This window comes from Wyeomyia smithii, chromosome 2 (genome assembly GCF_029784165.1).
Source record: "Wyeomyia smithii strain HCP4-BCI-WySm-NY-G18 chromosome 2, ASM2978416v1, whole genome shotgun sequence".
NCBI classification, from domain to species: domain Eukaryota; kingdom Metazoa; phylum Arthropoda; class Insecta; order Diptera; family Culicidae; genus Wyeomyia; species Wyeomyia smithii.
This window is the reverse complement of record NC_073695.1, coordinates 242,140,440-242,166,721: the sequence shown is the minus strand read 5'-3', so window position 1 is coordinate 242,166,721 and position 26,282 is coordinate 242,140,440. Positions and strand designations below refer to the sequence as shown.

The following is a 26,282-nucleotide window of genomic DNA, read 5'->3' as shown; positions in this document are numbered from 1 at the left end:
TTTCCATAGTCAGTGTTTGTTTACAGTGATGGTGCCACGTGCGAACATATATTAGAAAATCTTTGTAACCGAATCGGCCAGAAAAAGGCACTACAGGTAGAATTGGCCACCATAAAGCGCGACGGGACATTCACGAAATAAGCCGCCAAGTATCACGGCATACCGCGACTAACGTTGGCCAATTAGTTGTACTTCTACACAGTTGCAAGATATGTTCTATAATAGTGCTCATTATGCCCCAGTGGGGTGCTCATTGTGCCCCACACATCGACTGATTGCTAGTTTTTGATGCATGAATCTAATTTGTGTTTTTCACCATTATGCGATAAACTTTTCAATTTGTGAATAGTGTACCTTTAATTATAGATAGTTAATTCAAGTTTTGCACTGAAGACAGCCTAAAATTTTTGTCGTTTTCCATGCTTAAATCAACAATCAAGTTAGGGTGCTCATTATACCAATATTCCCACAACAAAACCTTTGGAACGTGTATATGCGGCCATAGAAGCAGACACCATGACTATTTTTATTTCTTGAGCTGTTGTACTGGATCCATTTTTCATCACCCGTCACGATGTCCCTTCGTTTTGTCGCTGAAGCAGTTGTTTAAGGCGAAAAAACGACGCTTAACGTTTCTTGGCTCCAATTAATCCAAGTTCCGTGTTTTTTTTCATCATCCCTAAAGCATGCAATCGCTAGGAAATGGCTTGCTGGATAATTTTTAATATCGGAACAAGCTGTTCCTGCATTTGACATAGATACCGTCTCTAAAGCGACCAATTACGGCACGTTGTTTCACTTAGAGCAGCATTTCTGTAATTTTTTTTTACTCGCGGTGCACTTCAGCTGCCATTTTCTTTGGATAAATGGAAAGCTAATTCTTCCCGCAAATGACGATTATTTGGCATTTGACATTTTCACATAACCAAAAGTATATGACGCCACCTTAAAATCACATGTTAAAGTAGTTTGTTTATCATATGTCTCAGCTTGATTCATCGCGTTTTAGCTATGCCAAATCGACTGCTGGTGTTCGCTATTGACAAATAGCAAGAACTAAGTTGCGCATTAAATATGTTATATGTGAAATTCTAAAATTGTCCTTAAAACTGCAAACAAAAAAAATGTAAGCCCAGATTAAGGAGCAGAAAAGCAGAGAATTATACCGAATGAAAGCAAACATCACCAAATGACATCACAAAGAAGCTGGAAAGCTAATAAACGTATCTAAGAACAACAAAGACAGGGAACAACTGCAAAACTTTGTTCAAAAACCTTTGGTACTTTTATTTAGAGTATTAAAATAATCACGAGAGAATCGGTAAAAACTAAGTTCGTTAAAAACACCTCAAAAGCTAATGGAATTATTAAAAGTGGCAAATAACGGATTGGGAAAAATATATACAGACTTGGACCTAAAATCTTCAAAAACACTTCTTAGCAGAAACATTGATGCTGAATTTCTTAGCATTAGAAAATTAAGTTTGAAAAAATTATCAAAGATCAAGAAAAAATAAAGCGAGAATTTTATCACAAGGCAAGGTTGGAAATACCAGAAAATGACTCTCAAAATTATTTAAGGCACATACAAATAGCGTGAAATCGTCGAGGACGATTCTTTGGATTGAGCTATTTCAGATTGCAGATATTTGTAACACTTCTGCCAGGGCTTTAACTAGTTTATGAGGTGTATTATTCGGTACTTGTGTTTATAAGCCTTAGGTGAACCGATACGCAGCTGTACCAAGTGAAGGAACGGTGAGAATTTCCTAATTTGCTTAAATATTTAGTGTTCACAGCTACAATACAGCTCCAGGCAATATACCCCACCTGTATTTTGATGATGTATTCCATTGCTTTTTAATTTACTTTTGAGACTTCATAGGCGCTTTTCACTTCGCGTGTTGATTTCTGCTGGTGGCCTATATTCTTTTGCATTGGGGCGTGTTGCTTCGGTAGATTGAAAGCCTATGATTTGGAGATTTTTTTTTCAATTGCAGCTTTTAATAAAATATTTATTGTTTGTAATAAACATAACTAATTCATTGACGTTCATTCCTGGGAGAGGGGGAGAGGTCTGTTTACCCTGCGAGTAAAATTATGACAAGCGTTTTAATTCTTATTAATTCTTATCCTAAATAAAAATACTCATATTCATGTCGTTTTTACACAGATTCCTGAATTAACGTATACAGGAACAGTGAAAGCTTGTTGCTGGCATCCACTGGCGTTCGGGACGTCATATCCGTGTTGCGGTTTCAGCGCGATGTGCCTCCGAACACTGAACTATACGCGGACGGGCGTTAAAGAAAACGCTTTTGTCCCGTACCGGAGCAATCAACGCTCGCTATGTACGTTTACTATTATTATTATTTACCCAAGACAAGAATGCTGTTATTATATATTATCATAGAGATTCGCTCCATCCTTGTCTCTGAGCGCGGTACTGCACTGCACCGGCACTGCACATAATTACGTCACAGTGATATGCAATGCAGGCTGCAGCGAAGGGGGGCTTCATTTTTGTTAATTACACCGAGCAGCAAACTATTTGTTCTGCACTAGCAGTTTACTTTAGACACGAGTGAGAGAATCTGAGCACGGCTCGCAAAAAGCAATCTCTCCCTTTCTGGGCGACGCTGACAGTCGGGTCGAAAGGGTTAAGTCCTTTTCCCACCCTCGTCACCAGCACGACCGACGGCTGGTCCGTGTAGCCATCGCTAGCGTAGTTGGATCGGAAAGTTTCAACTGTTCAGTGACGAATCCGGCGCGAAAGATTTTGCAATTCTGTTTTGGCCGACGACGGGACACACAACCGGAACAAGGGGGACCTCTGTTTCGCACGGGGTCCTTCCCGGTTCGCTGTGTTTCCGGAGCCTGTCCTACCACGAATTCTGCGAGAATGCCTGTATTTCTACGTGCGCCACAGTTAAGCCGCTGCGAGTGACCGCGAAACGCTCGCCCGCTACCGGGGGCAGCTTTTCCTAGCGTGCGCCCCGCAGTCGTGTGTGTGTGTGGTTCGTGTGACCTTCCGGCGGTCCTGTGAGCGATCATACAAATATTTTGAGTCCCCTTTCACAGAAGCGAATTCAATTTCCTCGTGAAAGGTAATTACACAATCCAAGCAATCGTTCTAAAACATCCGAACGCACCTCAATTTGGATTATAACGATGACCGTCACCGGTTTCGAAGTCAAGTGTTTGTAAACAAGCGAAGACAGCGTGAAAGTTAAATATTGAACTGAAAATGATAGTGCATTTATGTGTTAGAATCATGTGTCGTCGTTTAGAAACGGTTGTCTGCTGATGCATTTCCGAGCCACGAACAGGGCAAATTAAAGCGCACTTAGACGCAATTTAGTGGCCTGCAAAGGAAGAGGGAAAAAACTGGAACGGAATATTATCTATTAATAGAGAAGCAGAATGCAATTTTGCGACGGTGCATCTTTTGTTGATTGTGAGCTGCCGAGTGTGTAGTTTAGTTTGCGAAGGCGAATCTTGTTTGTGCCTTTTGCTCGCGCTAGTTTTCTTCTGACGTCGTCGGTCGGCTTCGATGTAAACTAAATGTGCATTTATGTATGTACCTACTTCATTACTCTGTACTGCTGCTGGAAGATGGTGATGATCATCATTCGAGTGGATTTGGTTGTTTGAAAAATAAAAACGTTTGAATAGTGAAAGATACAATTTAATAAATGGGCGAGAAATTTTTCATAATTTTTTTGCCTAAAATTAATAATATTTTTCCATGCTTTTTTGTCTGCTGCAAGTTACTTACATCTTAGTTAAATTGGTTCAAAAATAATTTGCTAACGTTTTACCCAAATATTGACAGGAAGGAAAAATGTTTTGTGTTGGGAATTTATTAAAGACCCAGGAAAAATAGACCGATTTAAGCATAACTAACATCTGCAGATCGTTTTTTTTTACATTTTCTGAGGGAATTTGCGACACTTTTAACGTCCCTTGAAATACTACGAAAAAGCTATAAGAATGTAACAACTTTCAATTGTCCTGATGCTTTCTGGACTTTTTTTTTTTTTTTTTTTTTTTTAAGGGGGGATTTGTTAGTAGCTTAAGTATTTATGATAAATATTAGTAAATAACGAGTATGTGTGTCCAATCACAAATGGTGACTTCTCAACACTGTTAGAAATTTGTAATTTTAATTGTTAGGATTTGTTTGCTTTCGCAATTAGGACTAATCATTCGTAGGGATTTAAACCTACTTGTCAGAAAAGGGGAAGTAAACTTACAACTAACTTATTGCTAACTTATTGGTTATAAAGAGAGCTTATCGTAGCAATTGAGAATTGCAACGATTTTTGTCGAAAATTGTTAATAATTTTATTTGACATAGCTTCTAATGGTTAAACACCAGTAAGTCTATGTAATTCGAGTGTACCAAACCAAGGAGGACGCTTCAAAATCATTTTCAGAATTTTATTCTGAATCCTTTGGAGCGTTTTCTTCCTTGTTGAACAGCAACTTGACCAGATCGGTACAGCATAAAGCATTGCTGGTCTAAAAATTTGTTTGTAAATCAAAAGTTTGTTCTTTAAACAAAGTTTAGAATTCCTGTTAATGAGAGGATATAAACATCTCGTATATTTGATGCACTTAGCTTGTATACTCTCAATGTGCTCTTTGAAAATAAGTTTTTTATCATAAATTAGTCCCAAGTACTTAACCTTGTCGGACCAACTTAAAATAACCCCATTCATCTTGACAACGTGATTATTGTTTGGCTTGAGGAAAGAAGCCCTAGGCTTATGCGGAAAAATTATCATTTGAGTTTTAGAAGCATTGGGAGAGATTTTCCACTTTTGCAAGTAGGAAGAAAAAATATCTAAACTTTTCTGCAATCGACTGCATATGACACGAAGACTTTTTTCTTTTACGGAAATGCTTGTGTCATCGCAGAACAATGACTTTGTGCATCCTGGAGGCAAATCAGGAAGATCTGAAGTGAATATGTTGTACAGGACTGGACCCAAGACTGAACCTTGAGGTACACCTGCTCTGACAGGAAATCTATCAGATTTTGAATTCTGATAGACAACCTGCAGAGTTCGATCAGTAAGATAATTTTTAAAATTTTGATTAGGAAAATTGGAAAATTAAAAGTTTGCAATTTCGCAATCAAACCTTTATGCCAAACACTGTCGAATGCTTTTTCTATGTCTAAAAGAGCAGCTCCAGTGGAATAACCTTCAGATTTGTTAGCTCGTATCATATTAGTAACTCTGAGCAATTGATGAGTTGTGGAATGCCCATGGCGAAATCCAAACTGTTCATTTGCAAAAATTGAATTTTCGTTGATGTGTGACATCATTTTGTTAAGAATAATTCTCTCAAACAGTTTACTTATTGAAGAAAGCAAACTGATTGGTCGATAACTTGAAACTTCAGCTGGGTTCTTATCCGGTTTTAAAATTGGAGTAATTTTTGCATTTTTCCATAATTTGGGAAAATATGCAATTTTGAAGCAGCAATTGAAAATTTTCACTAAAAATTCCATTGTGCTCTCAGGGAGATGTTTGATTAGTATATTAAAGATTCCATCGTCACCAGGTGCTTTCATAATTTTGAAATTTTTGATAATTGATTTAATCTCATTCAAGTTAGTTTCAATTATTTCTGCAGGTAAAAAATTCTGGGAAGAAATTAAATCAAATTGACGTGTGACTTCATTTTCAATTGGACTCACAAATTTCAAATTTGAGTTATGAACACTCTCAAACTGCTGAGCAAGTCTTTGAGCCTTTTGTTCATTGGATACAAGAAAACTTTCACCATATTTTAAAACTGGAATAGGCTTTGAAGGTTTCTTAAGAATCTTCGACAGCTTCCAAAATGGTTTTGAATATGGTTTCAATTTTTCAACTTTAGTCTCAAAATTTTGATTTCTCAGAAGAGTAAATCTATGTTGAATCTCTTTCTGTAAATCTTTATAAATAGTTTTAAAAACAGGGTCACGAGAACGTTGATATTGACGTCTGCGGACATTTCTCAAACGAATTAGAAGTTGAAGATTTTCGTTAATTATTGGTGAATCAAATTTCATTTGAGCTTTTGAAACAGAATAATTCCTGGCATCAACAATTGCAAATTTTAATGCTTCCAAAGCGGAATCAATATTCACTTCGTTTTGCAAATCAAGCTCATTATTGAAATTTCTCTCAATATGAGTTTTGTATCTTTCCCAATTAGCCTTGTTATAATTAAAAACAGAGCTCATAGGGTTTAAAACTGATTCATGTGATAAAGAAAAAGTTATTGAAAGATGGTCAGAATCAAAGTCAGCATGTGTGATCAAATCACTACATACATGACTTTGATCTGTTAGCACCAAATCAATTGTTGAAGGGTTTCTTACAGAAGAAAAGCATGTAGGACTATTCGGAGACAAAATAGAATAGTATCCTGAAGAACAAACATTGAATAAAATTTTGCCATTGGAATTACTTTGAGAATTATTCCATGAACGATGTTTAGCGTTAAAATCGCCGATTATGAAAAATTTCGAACGATTTCTGGTGAGTTTTTGTAAATCACCTTTAAAATAATTTTTGTGCTCGCGTGTGCATTGAAATGGTAAATATGCTGCGGCAATAAATAAAATCCCAAGTTCAGTTTAAACTTCAATTCCCAAAGTTTCAATAACTTTCGTCTCAAGATGGGGAAGAGCACGATGTTTGATTCGGCGATGAATAACAATTGCAACTCCACCGCCGGAACCCTGAATCCTATCATATCTATGAACCACGTAATTGGGATCATATTTTAATTTTATGTTAGGTTTCAAAAATGTTTCAGTAATAATTGCAATATGCACATTATTTACTGTTAAAAAATTGAAAAGCTCATTCTCATTGGCCTTCAATGAGCGAGCATTCCAATTTAATATTTTAATTGTTTTATTCAAAATCATTGCTAAATTTTAAATTAGAAACAATTTTAATAGTAAACTTTGTGCCTATTTGAATGGCTTCAAACATTGATTTTGCCTGCAACATGGCGTTCATAAGATCGAACATTGCCTGTTGCAAAAAAAAAAGTTTACCTGCCGTAATAGGCCCCAGGCAGTTGACATTAGAAAAAATATTTTCGGTAGCAATATTAGCTTACACAATTATTTTCTAGCGTGTTTTGCTTACCCATATTAACGGTCATTTTCGAACTACCAACACTTGGCGGTATAATGTTCGAACTACCTGTAACCTGTGCATAAGTTAAACGGGTATGCAAAGGAGTAGGTAAACTATGCGTCACTGGTACGCTTGGAGAATTTTGTTCTGAAGTTGGTTTAAATTGAGAAATTGAATTTTGTTTACCTTGCCTTGCCTTAACAATTGCTAAACGGACTGGGCATTGATAAAAATTTGACATATGGTTGCCGTTACAATTCGCACAGCGAAAATTTTTACTCTCTTTCACAGGACATGTGTCCTTTTTGTGAGAAGAGTCTCCACAATTAAGACATTTTTGGTCCATGTTACAGAATTTGGAACCATGGCCATAACGTTGGCAAGTACGGCATTGGGTGATATGCTTTTCACCTCCGCCATACTTCCTATAAATTTCCCACTTTACACGCACATTATACAAAGCATGTGCTTTTTCAAAAAATTTTAAGTTGTTAACCTCATTGCGGTTAAAATGAATTAAATAATTAACAAGGGAAATTCCAGTACTTTGACTGTTTTCGCCTCGTGATTTTTGTTTCATTAGAATTACTTGGGTAGGGGCTATGCCAAGTAATTCTGTTAAAGTAAGTTTGATCTCATCAACGGTTTGATCGTTGGTGAGACCTTTCAAGACAACTTTGAACGGCTTGGCGTTCTTGGTGTCATATGTAAAAAATTTGTACATCTTGTCAGTTAAATACTGAACAAGACGATCACGACCCTTTACTGAGTCGGCTAATAAGCGGCATTTACCTCTACGGCCAATTTGATAGGTAACTTTAACGTCAGAAACAAACGTTGAAAGTTCCTTTTTGAATATATTAAATTCAGAAGAAATAGTTACCACAATAGGTGGAACTTTCTCCTTTTTTAAAGATTTTATATTTTGTATAGTTTCATTATTAATAACTTCCATTTCACCAGCTTCTTGCACAGGCAAAATATCAAAAGGATTGTCACTACAGACACTCGAAGTGTCAGAAAGAGATGCCTCTCTTTTCCTCCCCGCAGCGATGCGAGGTTTCTTTTTCCGTCCAGCTATTTCAGGTGATACGAAAAAAGTTAAAACAAATGTTAAATTCAAAAGTAGGTAGTCTTGAGAAAGACTGATGGGAAATAACTTTCAGGTAGCCTTTAAAAGACACACTGACAAAACACAAACTTTGAAGCTATAGGCAGTCAAAGACCACAAGCAACCGAAAAAACGTCTGATCTGTAGGACAGTTCAAGACGCACTGATTCTGGACTTTTTTCTCTTAACTAGGCCATTGGCTCTCTACTGGAAAATAGGATTCTAGTGATCGTGCCAGCCAAATTTTTTTCCTTTTTGAAAGCAAGAACGTAAACTATGGAGAAACTGTTGCAAATAGCAGTTTTGAGTTATAGACTTTTGCTAGACTGACAAACATCTTCACACGGCTATGTGTAATGACGATATTGTAACACTTTTTAACACTTTAAGCCACTTTCGTCTAAACTGTGAGCTAAATTGGGATTCAGTTTTGTCATTGCATCCATCCATCTATGGAACCACTTGTAGCTGAACTTGGAATCAATTTCTGTTTTGGCCATTTTTTAAGAGGCGTCCTCCAACCTGAGCTGATTTTAAATCTCTTTTTTTTCGACCTTTTTCTCTCGTTTGAAATACTTACTTTATTATTTTGAACTTTTAATATCATTTTTTCTTTTAATATCATATTCAATATCATTTTCGTTTGTGGTTTCAACGGGTTTTCAAAATATAAATTTACATTTTTGAACTAAATCTTGAACTAGAAATCTAGAATGATTAGAAAAGGTTTGGACCGAGGAAAATTTATAACTACTTTCGATTTCAATTTTTCTTAATTTTCTTTTCGATGCATTTCTAGAATTTTTTTTCCAATGTGCTTTTGAAGTTATATATTAAATTATGTTCTTTTCGATTTATTCTGGATTTGATGGATGTTTTTCAGTATAAGGACATGAAGACGTTTTGAAGTTTACTGAGGTTAATTCAGAATGAATTTTTGATAGTAGCTTTCAGCCTTTTCCTGATAATCAATTTTCTGGATTTTCCTGTTTTCCTGAAGACTTGTTGAAATTAAAATAGTTTATATTCTCTACTTATATTTTAAATGAGTTAGGTCAATTTGCTTTTACGAGCGTTTCCATGCATTTTGAGTTTTTTTTTTTTAAATAAATAGTATTTATTTCGCATTTCTTGGTTACATTACATTACAGATCTAGTTAAAATTACAATATTTACCAAAATGTCTTCTAAATACTTGTCTGTTGTTTCATCGCATTTCTCTCACCTGTTTTTTTTTTTTTATATTAAATAGATTACCGTCTATGTACAAATTGAAACTAATGGCCCTATACACTATCCATAAGGCAGCTTTCTGTCGTTGGTTTTTTGAGTTCACTTTTCACGCTAGAATACTCTCTGCATTCGCTTACGTGCAATGCTATGCTTACGTAGCACTTCATTGACCCATGTCCAGACTTGATGTGCATTTTTACATGCTATAATGCGATGCTTGTTGTCATCTGGTAATGAACATATGTCACAATTGGAACTTTGAAGACGACCAATGCCGTAGCTTGATAAGTTTTCTTCATTTGGTATCAAATCGTTCACGGAAAAATACAATCGTGACTTGTCCTCCATCGACAAAAGAAGGATTTGATATTCTCCTAAATGTTTTCCCACTGCACAACGGGTAAATTAATTTTAACCTTAGGAACCACACACTTGCTGTCAATAAAATACCAATACATCAACATAACAGACTTCAAATAGAAATTCTGCTTCAAAAATTTAGCTTCTATGATCCATTCTTTACCATTTCGGGATAGTTGGCTCAAATGATTTAACTTTAACAGGTATTCTTCATTTGCATTGTTGTTTCCTGACTGGTCATAAAGGATATTTTTCATGAACAGAGCTTTGCATTTGCTTTCTACATCAACCAGTCCAATGCCACCATCTTCACATCTCAAATGCAACTAATTTCGATCAACTTCGAAAATACTGTTACCCCAAAGAAACTTGCCAATTGCAGCTTTCATTTCTCCTAATTGCAGATTACTCTGTTGAATTACTTGCGCTATATACCAGAGCTTCGAAAGAATGAATGTATTTAAATACAGGGCTTTTGCATGAATATTCCTATTCCGTATTCTGTTGTTCGACAACTGAAATTGTATATTATCAATTATATTACTATATCTTCGGCTTTGTGCAACACTGGCGCAACTCAAAATTTTGCATTTTTTATTTTTTGATGGCAAACGATGCTAAATACTGTTAAGTTTCATCACACGACATCCCATTTCTAAAATCACAAAAATTCCAGAGTTATGAGTAGAAGTGCCTTTGCTGCACAAATCATAATAGGCCTAGAGGTGTTAAATAAGGATTGGTAATCTTAAACTTCAAAGTTTTCTTGAAAATCGAAAAATAAATTTTCGACGCAAATTTTCAAACGCGTTTTTCTCGAAACTATGTTTTTTGAGTTGTGCCAGTGTTGCACGAAACCGACGATATGTAATTTTAGCCATATCTGTCCACTTGTTTGCAAAGTGTAGTCCTAAAATCTTTTGCTCTGATATTTCCTTCACTATGAACGGTCCTCCTCTGAATAGTTAGATTTAGTGTATTTGTTTATTTAAAATCTTTTCTAACTTTTCAGTCCTTTCAGGCTAAATTTTGATGGCATTCTTTTCATTTATGGCTTTTCTGGTCTAGGTGGTTTAAAGCTGAGCCTGAATTTATTTTTGTTATTCTTTTGCTTGGTCCCCGTGGTTCGGTGGTTAGCGATGTCGGTCGGCTAGCTCTCCCACACGGTTGTGATATCGGGTTCGATTCCCGATCAGGTCGGGGTTATGCTTTTTAAATCACTTTCTCATGATTTCGGTGTTATTTTAACATTATTTTGTTTTTTGGACATTGAAAAAGTTTGCGTTTTATTGATACTTGCCTCGTAAAGCCTAGCGATTTTGTAGATTATATGCACCCACACAACTAAATTCTGCTTGTCGGCCAGCTGTAAGTGCTGGTCGATTTTTAAAAATTTCAAAACGAGCTGAGACACACGGTAAGCAAACCTTTTAGACTTGTTAATAATTTTATTGTGTCTTTATATATCAAGCTGAGTGAAATGATTTGTCCCAAAAAAATCGTTACGTTACTCATTTCAGAGGAGTTTCTTTCGGCTTCGCAGTCTTTAAAATGTGAAAAATATCGTTTTCTTTTTCACATTTTAAAGACTGCGAAGCCGAAAGAAACTCCTCTGAGTAAACTAACAGTCGATAAAAAGTATAGTAACTCATTTCACCCAAAGAATCGAAGTATCGAGAGCGAAAAAAAGTTCACGTAAACGCTGCTCTAAGTGAAACATTGCACCGTGATTGATTCCGTCGCTTTAAAGATGGCAGTTTCGATGTTGACGGCTGCCTGCGTACAGAAGGGCGTAATTAAAGAAATTGCCCGTTGAGGATCCATGTCAAACGTGGGAACAGCTTGCTACGGTATTGGGAGTTACCCACCAATCCATTTCTATGCAATTCTAGCAATTTGAGAATGATTCAAGAACAAGGAACGTTGTTTTTATGATTCATTTGAAAATAACTGCTTCAGCAGCAAAGAAGGGAGGGATTTCTCCTTAGCATTGGCCAAAATATGCAAAAGCATCTATGCTCGAGTATCAATTTTTTTTTTGGTCGAATCGATACCAAGATGGTATCGAGCGCCAAGCATCGATGTTCTACCTGTTACTTGAACAGATCTATAAAAAGCTGCCCTTTTTATTCTAATAGACCTAATGAAGCCACAAGTGTGACAGTACCATAGCATAAGTGCGTCTGCGGTCAGATTTTAAATCTAGGGCACGACAAAATATCCTGCTTCTTATTCTTTATTGTCTGCCGTTTCGTAGAATACATCCCTGCACGAAGCAACTTATCAAAGAAAGACGATAAAGTTCAGCAATGCTAGGAAAATGTTAAATAGGGAACAAGAAACATCCTACATTAGTTGGTACGTTTCCGGTTTCCGTTCTACGGTTAGGCTGTCGAACGTCTTCGGTAGGTTTTCTGCAGCAGTCTTATGCAAAAAAGAAACTGCCGGAAACGTTCGACACCCTATATACCCGTTTTTCAAAAAAAAAAAAACACAATTATGAGGAAAATGTTGCAATTTGACCTTTAGGGTGACCACTATACTCAGGTGAGGGGTCAGGTCAAGCTGCGTAGCATATATGAAACCAAGAAAAAAATTTGGATTTTTTCAAATTTTCTTATTATCACTGTTTTGTATGTTTAGGGTCATTTTTATTACTGCCTTGTTATTTCTTGTTCTTTTATGACACAGGGTATGTTTTTGATAGTAAAACTTGCAAGAAAAATTATCATGTAGGGGGGGGAGGGGTTTGTCACAGTAGGTTTCCGTTTTTGGCATGTTCCGCTTTTGGCATGCTCCGTTTTTGGCACTCTCCGATTTTCGCAACAAAAGGGTTCCGTTTTTGGCAACTTTTTATAGTACATAGTATACAATAATTTATACAACAAACTGAGCTGATTTTGACTCTCGTTCTGGGATGAAACTGATTCAGCTGAATTTGAAAACAATTTATGCCTGATGATTTCTAACGAGCTCAACTATCAACACTATTGATATGCCGTTGGCATATGCTTAGTTACGTAGGGGGTTGTTCTGTCAATGATTTTGTAACGATGGAATTCCCCCAAGAGGTCTTCTTGTCTTTTTTTTTTCTTTTGTTTACACACAAAGTATATGTTTTCCATAATGTATTTCAAATGAAGCAAGCGGAGCAGTTCCACAAAAAATGTCCCAGCTCTAATATTTTTTTGTGAAAAACAAAATATTTTATTTTTCAAAAAGTTTTTTTTCCTGATTTTTCCATGATTGAAGCGGTTTCATTGCTTAGGTAATCTTTTGTAGTTTTTATCAAAAAAATTTGAAATCTCTTTTAGATAATTAACCCTCTAGTGCCCAAATTATTTTTTAGACGGACTTTGAAAAAATCACTTCAAAGCCCTATAAACATTTTTAAGTCCTTATTGAAGCTTTTTAGATGATTGAATGAAAACCGTCTAAAGGCGGCACTGGGCACCAGAGGGTTAATTTTTGAATTTTATTTTAACTTTTTTAAGAAAAAAAAATTTCAGAGTGTTTATTTTGTTGTAAACACAAAGTTGTTATTTACAACTTTGCCGGAGACGTCATATCGATCAAACAAACCGTTTTGTCCCTAAAAACATTTTTAATCATCAATATCTTTCCAAAATAGCATTTTTCAATAGCTTCTCAAAAACGACCCGTGTTCTAAAAAATTAAACAAAAAGCATAAAATGGCATCTTTTGCCTATAAAAACATCTATGCAAAGTTTCAGCCGAATAAAAAATGGTCGATATAACTGGTTGCCCGTTTTTTGTGGAATTGCTGATTGAATGTAGTTCCCCTAGAATATATCACATACCGCAGAATCAAATTATGAAAATCAATTAAAAATTTATCGAAAGACTAATTAGTAGCTGTTACTCGTCAAATGGGTAAAAAAATTACTCAATAAAAAACCATGCAACTTTTTCAAAAATGGGTGAAATTTCTCTCACTAATGGGTAACTTATATTCAACGTATATTTGACCAACTGTAAACAACGCACTGTCGTATATAACAGGTCTGGCAATATAAAACAATCTGTCGTTTACAATAACTTGCTTTCAAATAAAACAGAGAGCTTGACGTCACAGACGCTGTTGTCCAATCGCTGCAAGTGAATAAAAGGGACGACAAAATTGAAATTTGTTATAACTGTACGTTATATACGACGGATTTTGTTAAAAACCTATTGATTCATATAAATAAATAAATTTTCATAATAATGTTGAAATTTCAAATTGAATATATTTATAACAAAAAAGGTTTCCTTTTCTGGCACGGTTCCAGTTTTGGCAGCTGAAATTAAAAATTTTGTTGCCAAAAACGGGAACCTACTGTATAAAGCTATGTAATTATCTACAGAAGGGTCCTGGCTTCGTGACGAAATGCTACGATGGGGAAGGGGAGGGGGGGTCAAGAAAACCTTAAAAAAGCTACGTCATTTATGGATGTTCCCTTATGAAATTCACTACAAAATCCTTGATAGTTGAGCGACTTGGCGCTTCATTGACAATAATGTCAATTACAGGAGCATTTTTCTCGCAAGAGGTATGAAAACCGTCGGTAAAGTGAGTTGGCATATCAAATCATGTTGATATCTTTTACAAAAAAATGCGCAAATCAAATTTTTCGCGCTGTTTGTGGAAGACATTATCGGGTATAGTCGTATCCGCGTACTTCTACAAGGATTTTCCGCGAGGTAGTTTGTAGCAATTAACAATAATTTCCGATTCTATAGTATCCCTTGAGTATCGAAAAAATATCGGGGCGAAGGTATCGATCCAGCTTGATATCGACGTCGCTCATACCGATAAGTCGATAGGGTGTGGGCCAATGTTAATCGTGTTCGTGACGGGTAGTAAAGAATGGATTCATTACCGTTAGCATTTTTTAAATGGACGAAAATGCCGCACTGACTAAACCACCCATCATCAAACATAGTAACCCATGAGTCATTAGAAAAAATTGGACAGCTCTAACAGAACTCTAACCATGACACAGTTTTGATTTTTTTACAGCATTTGGAATAAGCAAACATCGTGTTTTTCGGGGATAATCACTGTATGAATTACAAAACTTAAGACCATCCTGTAGCTTGACGTCTCTACCTGCCGAAGTAAGCCACTGCCGAAGACGTTACCTACATGAGTTTGGATTAGAAATTTATTTTTTGCTTAGCGTTTCAAGTTGCATCAATGTATGGACGTGTCGATGCATGATTATGTTTTTGCATTTATGAGTACCTATGTTTCATTACGATCCAGATTTTTTTGTAAGATTAGTAGCCCTGTGACCATTGTTTTGATCTCTTGTGGTAAACGATCCAGATACAACACTGGATAACAGTGTTTCAAGAACTTCAATAAATGAATCTAGTGATATGAGTACAAAGAACATAATTTCGAAACTAATGTAATAACAAAAAAAAAGGAAGAATTTCATTCAATTTTTTTTTTCACATCGCGAAACTTAGTTTCAAATTAGCGAATAACTTGAAAATTCGTAGAAAAACTGTTGAGAAGAATATATGAAAGAAGTAAAAAAAAGAAATCACGATCAGACCAGAATTTACTTTTTACGAATCCTTATGAATCGAGGGTAAATAGTTCTTTATGCTGTTTGATGCTCTTTAAACAGTTCGTTCAAATTATTTATTATTATAATTATTTTATTAACTTTAGCTCCTGATGGAGAAACGAAAAATTCGACATATGAACATGTTTGTAACTGAAACAGAAATAAATATTTGAAATTAAAGGTTGGTAAAACAAATACAAAAATAGAGAAAAAGCAGAAACTTTTACACGAGCGAGGCCGGGTACATTCAGCTAGTTTCCAATAAAAGTGAAATTAAATTTCACTTTTTCGAGGAGCAGTAATTTTTAGGATGAAATTCTTTATTGGTTGATTATTTCATCCTGTAAACACTTTGTACCAACAAAAAATTAATCCCTAATCCAGTGTTGGGCACTGCTAACCGAAAATTTAGCGACGCTAGTCGCTAAGTCGCTAACCGGAAAATTTTGCTCGATAATCGCTAAACGCTTAACGCTTTTTAATATGTAAATAGTCATATCGCTATATTTATTGCTCGTGTTTTGTAAGATTTGGACCACTTTGATCTGTTTTGGTTAAACAAGCGAAAACAATTACTTACATGAATAACAGAAGTTATTTAGCTTGCATTGAAAATAAATTCTCTTAGGAATGTTTTCATTAAAATTCAATTATTATCTGAATCGAAAAAGTAGAACCAAAGTTGTCATAATTTCAAGCGCATTGCAATTTACCAAAGTTCTTGGTGTGGCGAAAATTCAATCTAGACCTTGTGCTTGTTCTTCAAAATGCTCCTGTGGCTTGTACGATAACTGGAACTCCATTCTAGGGTAAAAAAATTGACAAAAGTAACTTTCACAGTAAAGTATGTTCATCTTTCGAAGCAATTTACGCACGCCATCAGCAATGCACAGTTTTTCTAAATATTTCTATTGTCGCTTCTCTACAAAATTTAGCGAATTAGCGGTTAGCGTTTCGAAGGCCAAAATTTTAGCGACGCTAACAGTTTCGCTAACCAGCTCAAAAATTAGCGAAATTGCTAAATCGCTAACTGAATTTTAGCGTCGCTAATTAGCGAACTAGCGGAATGGTGCCCACCACTGTCCTAATCCAATTTTATATTTATTTATTGTTTTTTTTGTTTTACTTTCAAATAGCACAAAATGAATAATGACTTGCGTTTCTTCGCTTACATGATTGTGATTACTGCCTCAAACTATGATTTTCATAATTTGTAGTTAAACTGGTAGGTTCAAAACCCACGCGTTGCCACTGTGAGTATAAGTGTGTAAGGAGATTAGCTGTTCTACTTAAAAAATAAATGTTTTGCTTTATTGCTATGAAGTTTTTTGACATGTTATCGATACAAACAAACAAATCGTCTGAATCCGAGCAGAACAAACAGAAAAGATACCAAAAATTGATAAATAGTTTGATAAATATTATAATTGATAAATTATTATTCAATGTAGCTTCTGTATAAATGTATTTATTATACGTATACATCGTCATGTGATTTGTAAATCCTAAGTGAGTAGCATTCATTAGCCTAACAATGATTTATGATTATTGTGCCAAGTTTTTAATTTAAATTCGGTATTTTAAATTTAAAGAAAAATACCGAAAATACCGGTTTTTTCGCCTCTCTAATGCCGATATTTCGGTATTGAAAAAAATATCGGTTTTACCGGTTTTACCGGTTTTTGTTTTACCGGTAAATCACCCTAATCTTGGCATAATTGGACAACAATCAGAGCATCGAAAAAAAGCCTACTGCCATCCAGCTGCATTGTATCGAGAATTTTTGGGCAAACCCGAAGCGTAAGATCTACTCCAACCATTTTGTCGCAAAAAACTGAGGATGAATTGATAAATAATTCGAAGAAAAAACTCATAAACATTCCTACACGCATTTTTTCGTCCGCCATGGGGAAGGTTAACTGCCAAAAGACCACTCTCAAGGGCGTCGATATTTTTTTGCAAGTAAGCTAACAGAAATACCTTGAATAGAAAATTTTTCTAACTCAATTATCTGTGTTAGTGTTTTTTTACCACCATTCGAAAAAGTCCATTTTTTACCGCAAACGGTAGTAGGTAAGTCACGCTGAAACATGCATTGACCAGTTTCTAGAAACCATCCCAAATGTGTGCAAACATGATTTTGTCTCAATGAAACAAGCTGAATTGGAAAAAAAACTGCTCTTTTGTTTACCAATGTACAGGGAGTTCATTGCAGCAACCTACAGGCGACCGTTTACCCATTTGCCGTCTTTTTTATGGAAAAGGGCAAGGTCGTTCAATTTAACTGCGTTATTATTTCCGATTGCCCTGATCGAAATACGGCAACTTTTCACGCTTTTCAAGAAAGGTTTATTGATTTCTTGAAACATCACACCTCAAGCTGACGCTACCATTGTAACGACGACATTGTCAAGCCCTGAATTTAGTACATATGTTAAATAACCTCCAAAAGTTAAAATTTGTCAAGCCTTGTTAAAACGTAAAATTCGACCTATGATTGGTCGATTAATGCTAGCCAACCCTAGCACGGTCAACAGAATTATATACGTAGCAAAAAGGTATGCACCAGAGTCTGGCTCGGTTCAAATCAATCATTTTACTACTAGATGGTCCTAACTAAATAGCAGTGGTTGTCAGCAGCGCCAGCGGTAGGTGCAGCGGCACTTCCTGTAGTGAAAATTTGCCTTTGTGCGTTAGTGGGAGCATCAATAGCAGGAACATCGGCCGACACTCCAATAGAACTACTGTCTTATTTTGACAACACACACAGTTTTTGGAATACTGGCAATCGAAGTCAGTGGGGCCCTAATTATGCAAATAACTGTGCTATTGAGAATTGGCAAGCCTTGTTAAAGTGCAAATTTCAGTTGTTTAGGCTTCAGTATAGTAATACAGGACAGACAAATATTATCTATAACTAATTAAATTGTGGCTCTCTTAAACCGAGTTTTACTTATATTAAAATCGAACTCGTTGCTAACTTCGTTAAAAATTCTGATGCAGTAATATAACGGATTATTTCGACCATAAGAAGTTCGATGGGTTGTAGTCCGAAAGAATGTCTGATTTAGTAGACATTTATCTGTTCAAGCTGATAACTGCAGTCTATTGCGTCAGTTAGGAGGTCGTTAACAAACAATCTTTGGGACAACACTACGTATGGTTCTACGTTTGGCTAGTGTGCTTAATTGTATCAGCTGACACCGGTTCTCATAAGCTGGGAGGTGTAAAAGATCTTGCCATGGAAGACGACGCATAGCAAATCGAACGAAAGAACGTAGAATGCTTTCGATTTTGGATTCTAGTCCTGTGTGGTATGGTGCCCATACTGGTGCAGCATACTCCAAGAGGCTGTGAATCGAAGAGCAGTAGAGTGTTTTTAACGCGTAGATATCTTCGAAGTCAGAGGCATTTCGTTTCGATTGATCTGATCGGTCGGTTAATGATTGTTCTCCCTAACAGAATTATATACCTCGTAAACCGGGAATGTACTATTTGAACTATGCAAGAGGCTGCTTCTGCCTAAACCAATCATTTTGCTGGTGGATGGCCACTAGGACGATACAAACAAAGTATTAGCGGGTGCCATTAGCGGTGATGGCTCGTATTTTGGCATCTCACAAACGGGGATTTAGGCCAATCTCACATTAGATCAACGATTATGGTCGCAGAGAGGAAGTGCATACAGTGCTTTTTCGCTTTTATCAACAATCGTTTTTATCACTACTCGTCAAATTCACGCTCGATTTTCTCACTTTTTTTTTCGTTTTTATCACGCTTTTAAAAAAAAACTTCAAATCAAGAATAATGTACTTCCAGTTGCAGAAAATGTATTCGAAACATCATTTTCATTTGTGCCTTGTTTCCTTGCTTGTGTATAGTTTTATGAACTCAATTTTTTTGATCAATTTTTTGAGGTAACCAAGTGTCATATCTGTTACAAATAATTTGTGTCATTATTCTGAGAAAAATGAACCGTGAAATACGGATTACCAGTGGTGGGCACCATTCCGCTAATTCGCTGATTCGCTAATAAGCGACGCTAAAATTCAGTTAGCGATTTAACGATTTCGCTAATTTTTGAGCTGGTTATCGAAACTGTTAACGTCGCTAAAATTTTGGCCTTCGAAACGCTAACCGCTAATTCGCTAAATTTTGTGGAGAAGCGACAATAGAAATATTTAGAAAAACTGTGAATTGCTGATGGCGTACGTAAATTGCTTCGAAAGATGAACATACTTTACTGCGAAAGTTACTTTTGTCAGTTTTTTTACCCTAGAATGGAGTTCCAGTTATCGTACAAGCCACAGGAGCATTTTGAAGAACAAGCACAAGGTCTAGATTGAATTTTTGGCACACCAAGAACTTTGGTAAATTGCAATGCGCTTGGACTTATGAAAACTTTGGTTCTACTCCTTCGATTCAGATAATAATTGAATTTTCATGAAAACGTTTTCAATGCAAGCTAAACAACTTTTGTTATTCTTGTTTTTACAAAATCAAATATGAATACCGTTTCGTGAACCTCTTACTGTAAATAGCTTTAAAAAGTAATTGTTTTCGTTTGTTTAACCAAAACAGATCAAAGTGGTCCAAATCTTACAAAACATGAGCAATAAATATAGTGATATGACTATTTACATATTAAAAAGTTAGCGATTAGCGATTAGCGAAAGTTCCGCTAATGTGGGTTTAGCGTTCAGCGTTTAGCGATTATCGAGCTAAATTTTCCGGTTAGTGACTTAGCGATTAGTGTCTCTAAATTTTCGGTTAGCGGTGCCCACCACTGCGGATTACATTAACCTTGAAGCAAAAATTACTTATTATTCGGCCAGTTGAGAAAGTAGATCTGTTAACACACGGTGCTCCCACAGACCGTTATTATAAAAAAATGCACCAAAGAATCTGAGTACACCATTCGATTCGTTATGACGTCCAGAATCTCTGGTCAAAATTTCAAAATCATCGTTCGGTACATTTTTGAGTAATGCCCTTTTGAAGGTCGTAAAGTACAAAAAAGTGATAATAAAACGACGAAATACTCAATGTCAAGCACGTTTTTCAGCCACAATTTCATGAAACATCTTCCAAAATAGTTTTTACACATTCCAAGTATTATATTTCAAGACATTAACAATTGGTGGAAAGATTTATTTGAAAATCCTACAGTGCACAGTGGTCTAAATACGAAAAATCGTGATCGTTCTAGATTTGCCTATAAAAAATTGATTTTATGTACTCAATGTCTTCAGCAAAACTGTGTCATAGAACAAGGCCTTACTTTTGGCGTTTTTGGTTTTTCGAGAAATCCACCTAACAGTTAGATAAAATAAATATTTTTTCTAATTTTCAATATACCGGATTGCTTTCTTCAGCAAAGTTGTGAAAAATTTTAAAAGAAAAACAGTTGCTGAATATTACGATGTCCTATCTGTACGTTGAACACGACAAAATAGGGTTTTTTTGTGGAACACCCCTCCTTAAAATCAGTTTTTTGTCTATAATTTCGTCTGTAATGGTCAAAACAATGCAAAGTGTTCTAAGAATCTATGCCTTCAACTAAGCTTTCCTCATGACCATGTAAAATTTATTGTTTTGACAATCACAGAAACAATTATAGACAAAAACCACTTTTTTGTACTTTACGACCTTCAAAAGAGCATTACTCAAGAATGTACCGTACGATGATTTTGAAATTTTGACCAGAGATTCTGGACATCATAACGAATCGAATGGTGTACTCAGATTCTTTGGTGCATTTTTTTTATAATAACGGTCTGTGGGAGCACCGTGAACAGCTTTAAAATCCCTACAGTCCTCATAGAGCGTGGTTTTAAAAATTATAAAATCTAGTGGTTTCACAATTTCACATAAACAAGCATTAGACTCTGCTAGCTATGCTAAAGAATGAGCAGTACAAATCATATGAATTTCAATTAAATCCAACACAAGACATTAATTTTTGTAATTTCGCTAAATTCACGGTTTTGCCAAATTCACGGTAAATTTTTTTTTGACCGTGCTAAAATCGAAAAAGCACTGTGCAGAAAAAAATTACGTTTTGGGTCATACTCATTAAACACTATTCTGCATGAGCTTGATACAAAAAGATACAAAGTAAAAAAGCATCCCTAGTGTGCCGGAAAATAAACTCTAGTTGACCTATTTTAAAAGGCTGAAAGTAGTTGCGATAATTCGTAGATTGTTTGTATTGGCAAAAGAAAATATTTAACCATAAACTGCTAATGTTGATGATAATGATGACAAATAGAAAACTTGTACATGATAACAGTCCATGTGAAGAAGACAGGCTTTAGGGGTCTGGTACCAGGGGGCTTTTTTGCTGGAAGTTTGATTCGAACCAATGGCGAAATCAAAGCTGATTCATGGTAAGAAATATTGCTCCGAAGTTTGGCTTATGGTTATTTATGCTTATAGCCTCTAACTGAACTAATTTTTTTCTCTTTGCTGGATGGAGGTGTCACATCGACCTGCTATCGGGAACCGAGGGGTCGCCAGACGGTGATATTCCTATGCACATTAGTATACGCCCCGACCTGAACCAGATCGTGCGAAATACGTATGAAAACCAGGTCTGGGGTACCGAAGAAACTGACGGAGGTTGTCCGATTAAACACGGCCAACCATTTGAACTGTTGATTTTGGTCATGGCAAATATCTTCAGAATCGCAATAAATGGGACCCATTTCACTGACTTTAGACATCGCATGCCATTGCGTTCGATTAGGTACGTACAACTCACCAGCGGTTGTTCGATCCAGTCTCTTAAAACTCAGTTTGAATATTATTGTGTTCCTGCACCGCCATATCCTGCGAGCGAGATCTACCGGAACTTTGGTTTGTACAATTATACTTTATATATGCCGTTGACAATATTTACCTAGCCTAATTCCACGATTCTCAGGGAGGAAAAGTGATCTTGATTTTCCAGTATTGCCAGTGTCACTCAACAATAGGACAGCAGCTCCAGGTGATCTTGCTTACTCAGGCGGCTCTTCCCTTAATTCATCCGGACTTTTCAATGTGATTTGATGATTTATGAGGTAATCCGAAAAATGCCGCTAGCATGTACTCTTTTTCTTCTAGCATGTACTCTTTTTCTTCTACATATTGGGAAAGAATTATTTCTTATTACTTGGTATGCAAACAATAAAAAGAGTGACAACAATACCCATGTCTTTTTATTTGTCCCTAAAACCAATCTCCTGATTCTTTCATTCATGCTGTAACAATCAGGCGAAAAATTCAAAAATTATGGAAAATTTCAAGAAAAATAAAACGATAACAATGTCTAAAATGACAATGCCAAAATTGAATACCAAAAATCGCATAAATTCTCGTTACTCTGCGAAGAGCAACTTTGTAAAGTCAAATGCACTATCTAGAAGCGCCAGCATTTCCGGAATTTTAAATAGCTATCTTCCTCTATTCCGCGGCTCCTCTTATACCTCAACCTGCAATCAGCAGAGAGAAGCGAAAAAATTTCACAATTATAAATGACTTTTCACTTATCTACGTTCCAGCGGAAACTCGACGCAAAGACAAAGAGCCCGAAACTTTAACTCTTTCATTCGTGAATTTTTAATTTTCCCACCTCCCCAGTTTCACCCGAGGAAGGACCTGGGGCGAAGATTCCAGTTTTATTTTCGGAAACTCTGTCTCGTTTCGCTTTTTCCAACGATACTTTATGCTCCAGCAAAAAGCGGGCTCCTGTCGTCTCCTAATGAAAAATAATCGATTGAATAGCTCAAAATTATATTTACATAAGAGCTATGTCGTGGCAGCAACTCTGGCGCTTCAAAGCTTTAGGGTTGAGTCGGAAAAGGATTCCTGCTTGGGACGACGACTTTCCTTCGACACTTGCAGCGTTCCCAGCCCTGTGCGAAAGAAACAGACGTTCCCATCAGCCGACACTTTTGGGAAAACTTTCCGTCGTCCATTGCTTGGCACCAGCAATAAAAGCGCCTACTGCGTTTCCGCTTGGTTCGCCAACCTCGTTCCTCACCAGCGCGTTGATCAAATTTAATTTTGCAAGGGAAGTATGGGGTAAACGTCTTACTTACGAGAAGTTAATGCTACGTGTAGTCTGCTTTACTCTCGCAACAAATTCCCTATTTTTTCGGGTTGAAACGAGAAATGATAACAGCCTGATGAGAAACGATGGAAACTATTTCTTCGAGACTCATTCCACCGGAGAATGTTGTTGGGTTGTCGAATTTTTAAAGCTGCTGCTTTGGGGGTTGTGAGTATCGTTTAAATTTTCGAAAAGACAGACGAACTTGTGGACAGGGGTTGGGGAATGCTTGGGAAATCGATGGACCAACAAACGAATACTATGTAACAGCAACTCCGAACCATTGCCAGTAGTAACTAGTGGCACATGTCAGAGCGCATGTCTTCATAAATTTTCGTCGTCTTGTGTGTAACGTTGCGAAGGAAACGAAGCTCTTGTTTTTTGTGCTCCTTGTAAGACTCTCACACTGTGCTATCGTTTCGGGATTCTCAACATTCGCTCAGGTTGCTTCGCTTATGTATAGCAAACAGATATGTGTGTTTCCATAGTTACGAGTTCGACTTTCTTCATGACAGTATAGCTAATGTCTTGGGTTTACATATGCTGAGTTCTAGTGGCGAAACAAACAGTCACACTTTTTTTCAGAGTTTCCAACCTTTACTATTTATGAAAAAAATATACTGTATTATTTTTTGTATTATTTCTTTATTTTTCCATAATTTTTCGGTTGTTTTAGTATCAATTTGAGTTAATTTTCCACCAGCTTTTTTTGGAATTTTTCTACAGAGATTTTAGGCAAATTTGAGATCAGTTTTTCTCGCGAAGAATCGACGAATTTGATATGATGAGTTGAGTCTTTTTATACTTTGGTATTTTTTACCAAAATCGAACTTGGAATCCTCTTTTTCGGTAAAATTTTCTACTGAAGTCCTTCGGAAAAACACCCCACTAAGCTATGCTTAGCGTCTGTCGATTGGCGGTGCTAATTTTTTCGTAAAGTTCATTCAAACTTCCATAATTGCAAGAATCCAAATAACCGAAACGTGCCAAATCTCAAATCTCATAAATTCTCAACAGCAGAGCTGAAATTCCAAATTCTGAAGTCTGAATCTAAAGTCTCAAACTCAAAGTTTTATTCTCTTGTTCAAAAATCCTAAAGTACATCCGAAATGTTGACCCTTATTTCGTGTATCCCGAATCCTAAACTCAGTATATTCTATCCTAACTCTTGAATTATAAGTCTAAAATTCTAAAGAAAGATTCAAAAACTCGAAATTCTAAGACCTAAGCCTCAAGTCTTTAATCTAAAATCCTATAAATCCAAAATTTGCAATCTCCAATCCCAGATCCTAAATCTCAAATTATGAATCCTGAATATACTAATGTACACTAATTCCAAAATTTTAAGTCCCAGTTATTGAGCCCTAAATTTCAAATCCTATATCTTGAATCCAAAATCTTTAAACTCAAATCCTATATACTCAATTGTATATTTTGGACCCCAAAACCTGAGCCAACAATCTGGAATTTTAAAACTTAAATCATAAAATCTACAAATCATTATTGCGAACTCCTAAGCCTGAAGCCCAAATTTCTGAACTGTAAGGTTTAAATACCATTCAGTACTACTGTATCCTTAATCCATAATCGTACGTCCCGATTCGTGATTCAATAATCCCAATTCCCCTATACCTAAATCCCAAATTCTGAATCACAAAACCCATGACCGAAATTCTGAATCAATAAACATTAATTCCAAAACCCGAATCAAAAATTTTTATACTAGGTCGCAAATCACATATTAATCCATAGTTATACATTTCAAATCCTAATTCCTGATTCCTAATCATAAACTCTCAATTCTGTACCTTGAATCATTAATCCAAAATCATACATATTAAATCCCAAACTTCATTCCCTAAATCATATTTCTTAAATCTTGTATTTTGAATGCTGTCCTAAAGCTCGAAATATCTGCCCTAGAATGATTATAGCTTTATAAACATTCCTGTAAAATTTGGTGCCTTAAGCCAGTGTAAAAATGCGTCGACTTACGTGAGAGTGTCGCAAAATGATTGCTCACCAGGTTCATCGTTTTAACTTTATGTTGACTAGAAAACTCATTCAAGTCTTTGGAAAATTTTGGTGGCAGGGGGCATTCTTTGTTCATTTTATGGCCACACCTTGACCAGTGATATAGTTCCAAATTCCGAATTCTACAATTTATTTTCTAACTAACACATTTTTCTCAATCCAAAATCATAAATTCTAAACTCTTCATTTTAAATTTTGAATCCAAATCATAAACCCTAAATCCGGAATTCAAGATCTCTAATCCTTATTCCTTAATGCAAATCCTTGATATTAAATCCCAACTTAAGAACTTACCTCTTGGATCATAAATCCTCAATCCTACATCGCAGATTATGTGAGTTGTTGTGCAAAATAGCGATTGACGAAACTGAGTTCTATAAGTCTGACCCGAAGATCGTTCGGAACGGAATCCCAAAAGACTCAAACCTGTAGTCTACATCTTCAAACCCTGAATTCTGCAGTCGAAATCCAAGATTTTATTTATAAGCCGTTGTCGTAAATTATAAATTTTAATTCATAAACCCTAAATCTTGTATCTTCAATCACCAATCAAATATTCCAAATGTTGAATACTAAATCCTAAATCAGAAATCCCCAATCTTGAAACTCCAATTTCAAATCCTTAATCCTAAGCCAAATATCTGAAATCAAAAAACCCGAGAATAAATTTTTCAACATCCAACCCTCACATCATTTCTTTGAAACACTAAATGTTA

General features: G+C 35.9%; 1 protein-coding gene across 3 annotated transcripts; it reads left to right on the top strand.

The window, feature by feature from the left end:
* Positions 1–2,762: 2,762 nt before the first annotated feature.
* On the top strand, positions 2,763–22,694 carry LOC129720789 (galectin-7-like). Of its 3 annotated transcripts, none has more exons than XM_055672540.1 (5): positions 2,763–3,107; positions 21,709–21,826; positions 21,916–22,295; positions 22,363–22,481; positions 22,545–22,694. In XM_055672540.1, exons 2-5 carry the CDS (start codon positions 21,720–21,722, stop codon positions 22,665–22,667), a joined length of 729 nt encoding a protein of 242 aa, XP_055528515.1. In that variant the 5' UTR covers positions 2,763–3,107; positions 21,709–21,719; the 3' UTR covers positions 22,668–22,694. The 3 variants fall into 3 exon arrangements, with proteins under 3 accessions (XP_055528515.1, XP_055528513.1, XP_055528514.1); XM_055672538.1 differs by having other exon boundaries at positions 2,764–3,107; positions 21,612–21,826; XM_055672539.1 differs by having other exon boundaries at positions 2,764–3,107; positions 21,573–21,826.
* Positions 22,695–26,282: the final 3,588 nt, after the last annotated feature.

What these genes read in the sequence shown, in the direction of transcription:
- LOC129720789 (XM_055672540.1), top strand. Translation starts at nt 21,720, where the DNA reads ATGATAACAGTCCATGTGAAGAAGACAGGCTTTAGGGGTCTGGTACCA. An exon ending in GAAATCAAAGCTGATTCATG is followed by an intron (nt 21,827 to 21,915) that starts GTAAGAAATATT and finishes TGCTGGATGGAG; the next exon opens with GTGTCACATCGACCTGCTAT. An exon ending in CGAGATCTACCGGAACTTTG is followed by an intron (nt 22,296 to 22,362) that starts GTTTGTACAATT and finishes CACGATTCTCAG; the next exon opens with GGAGGAAAAGTGATCTTGAT.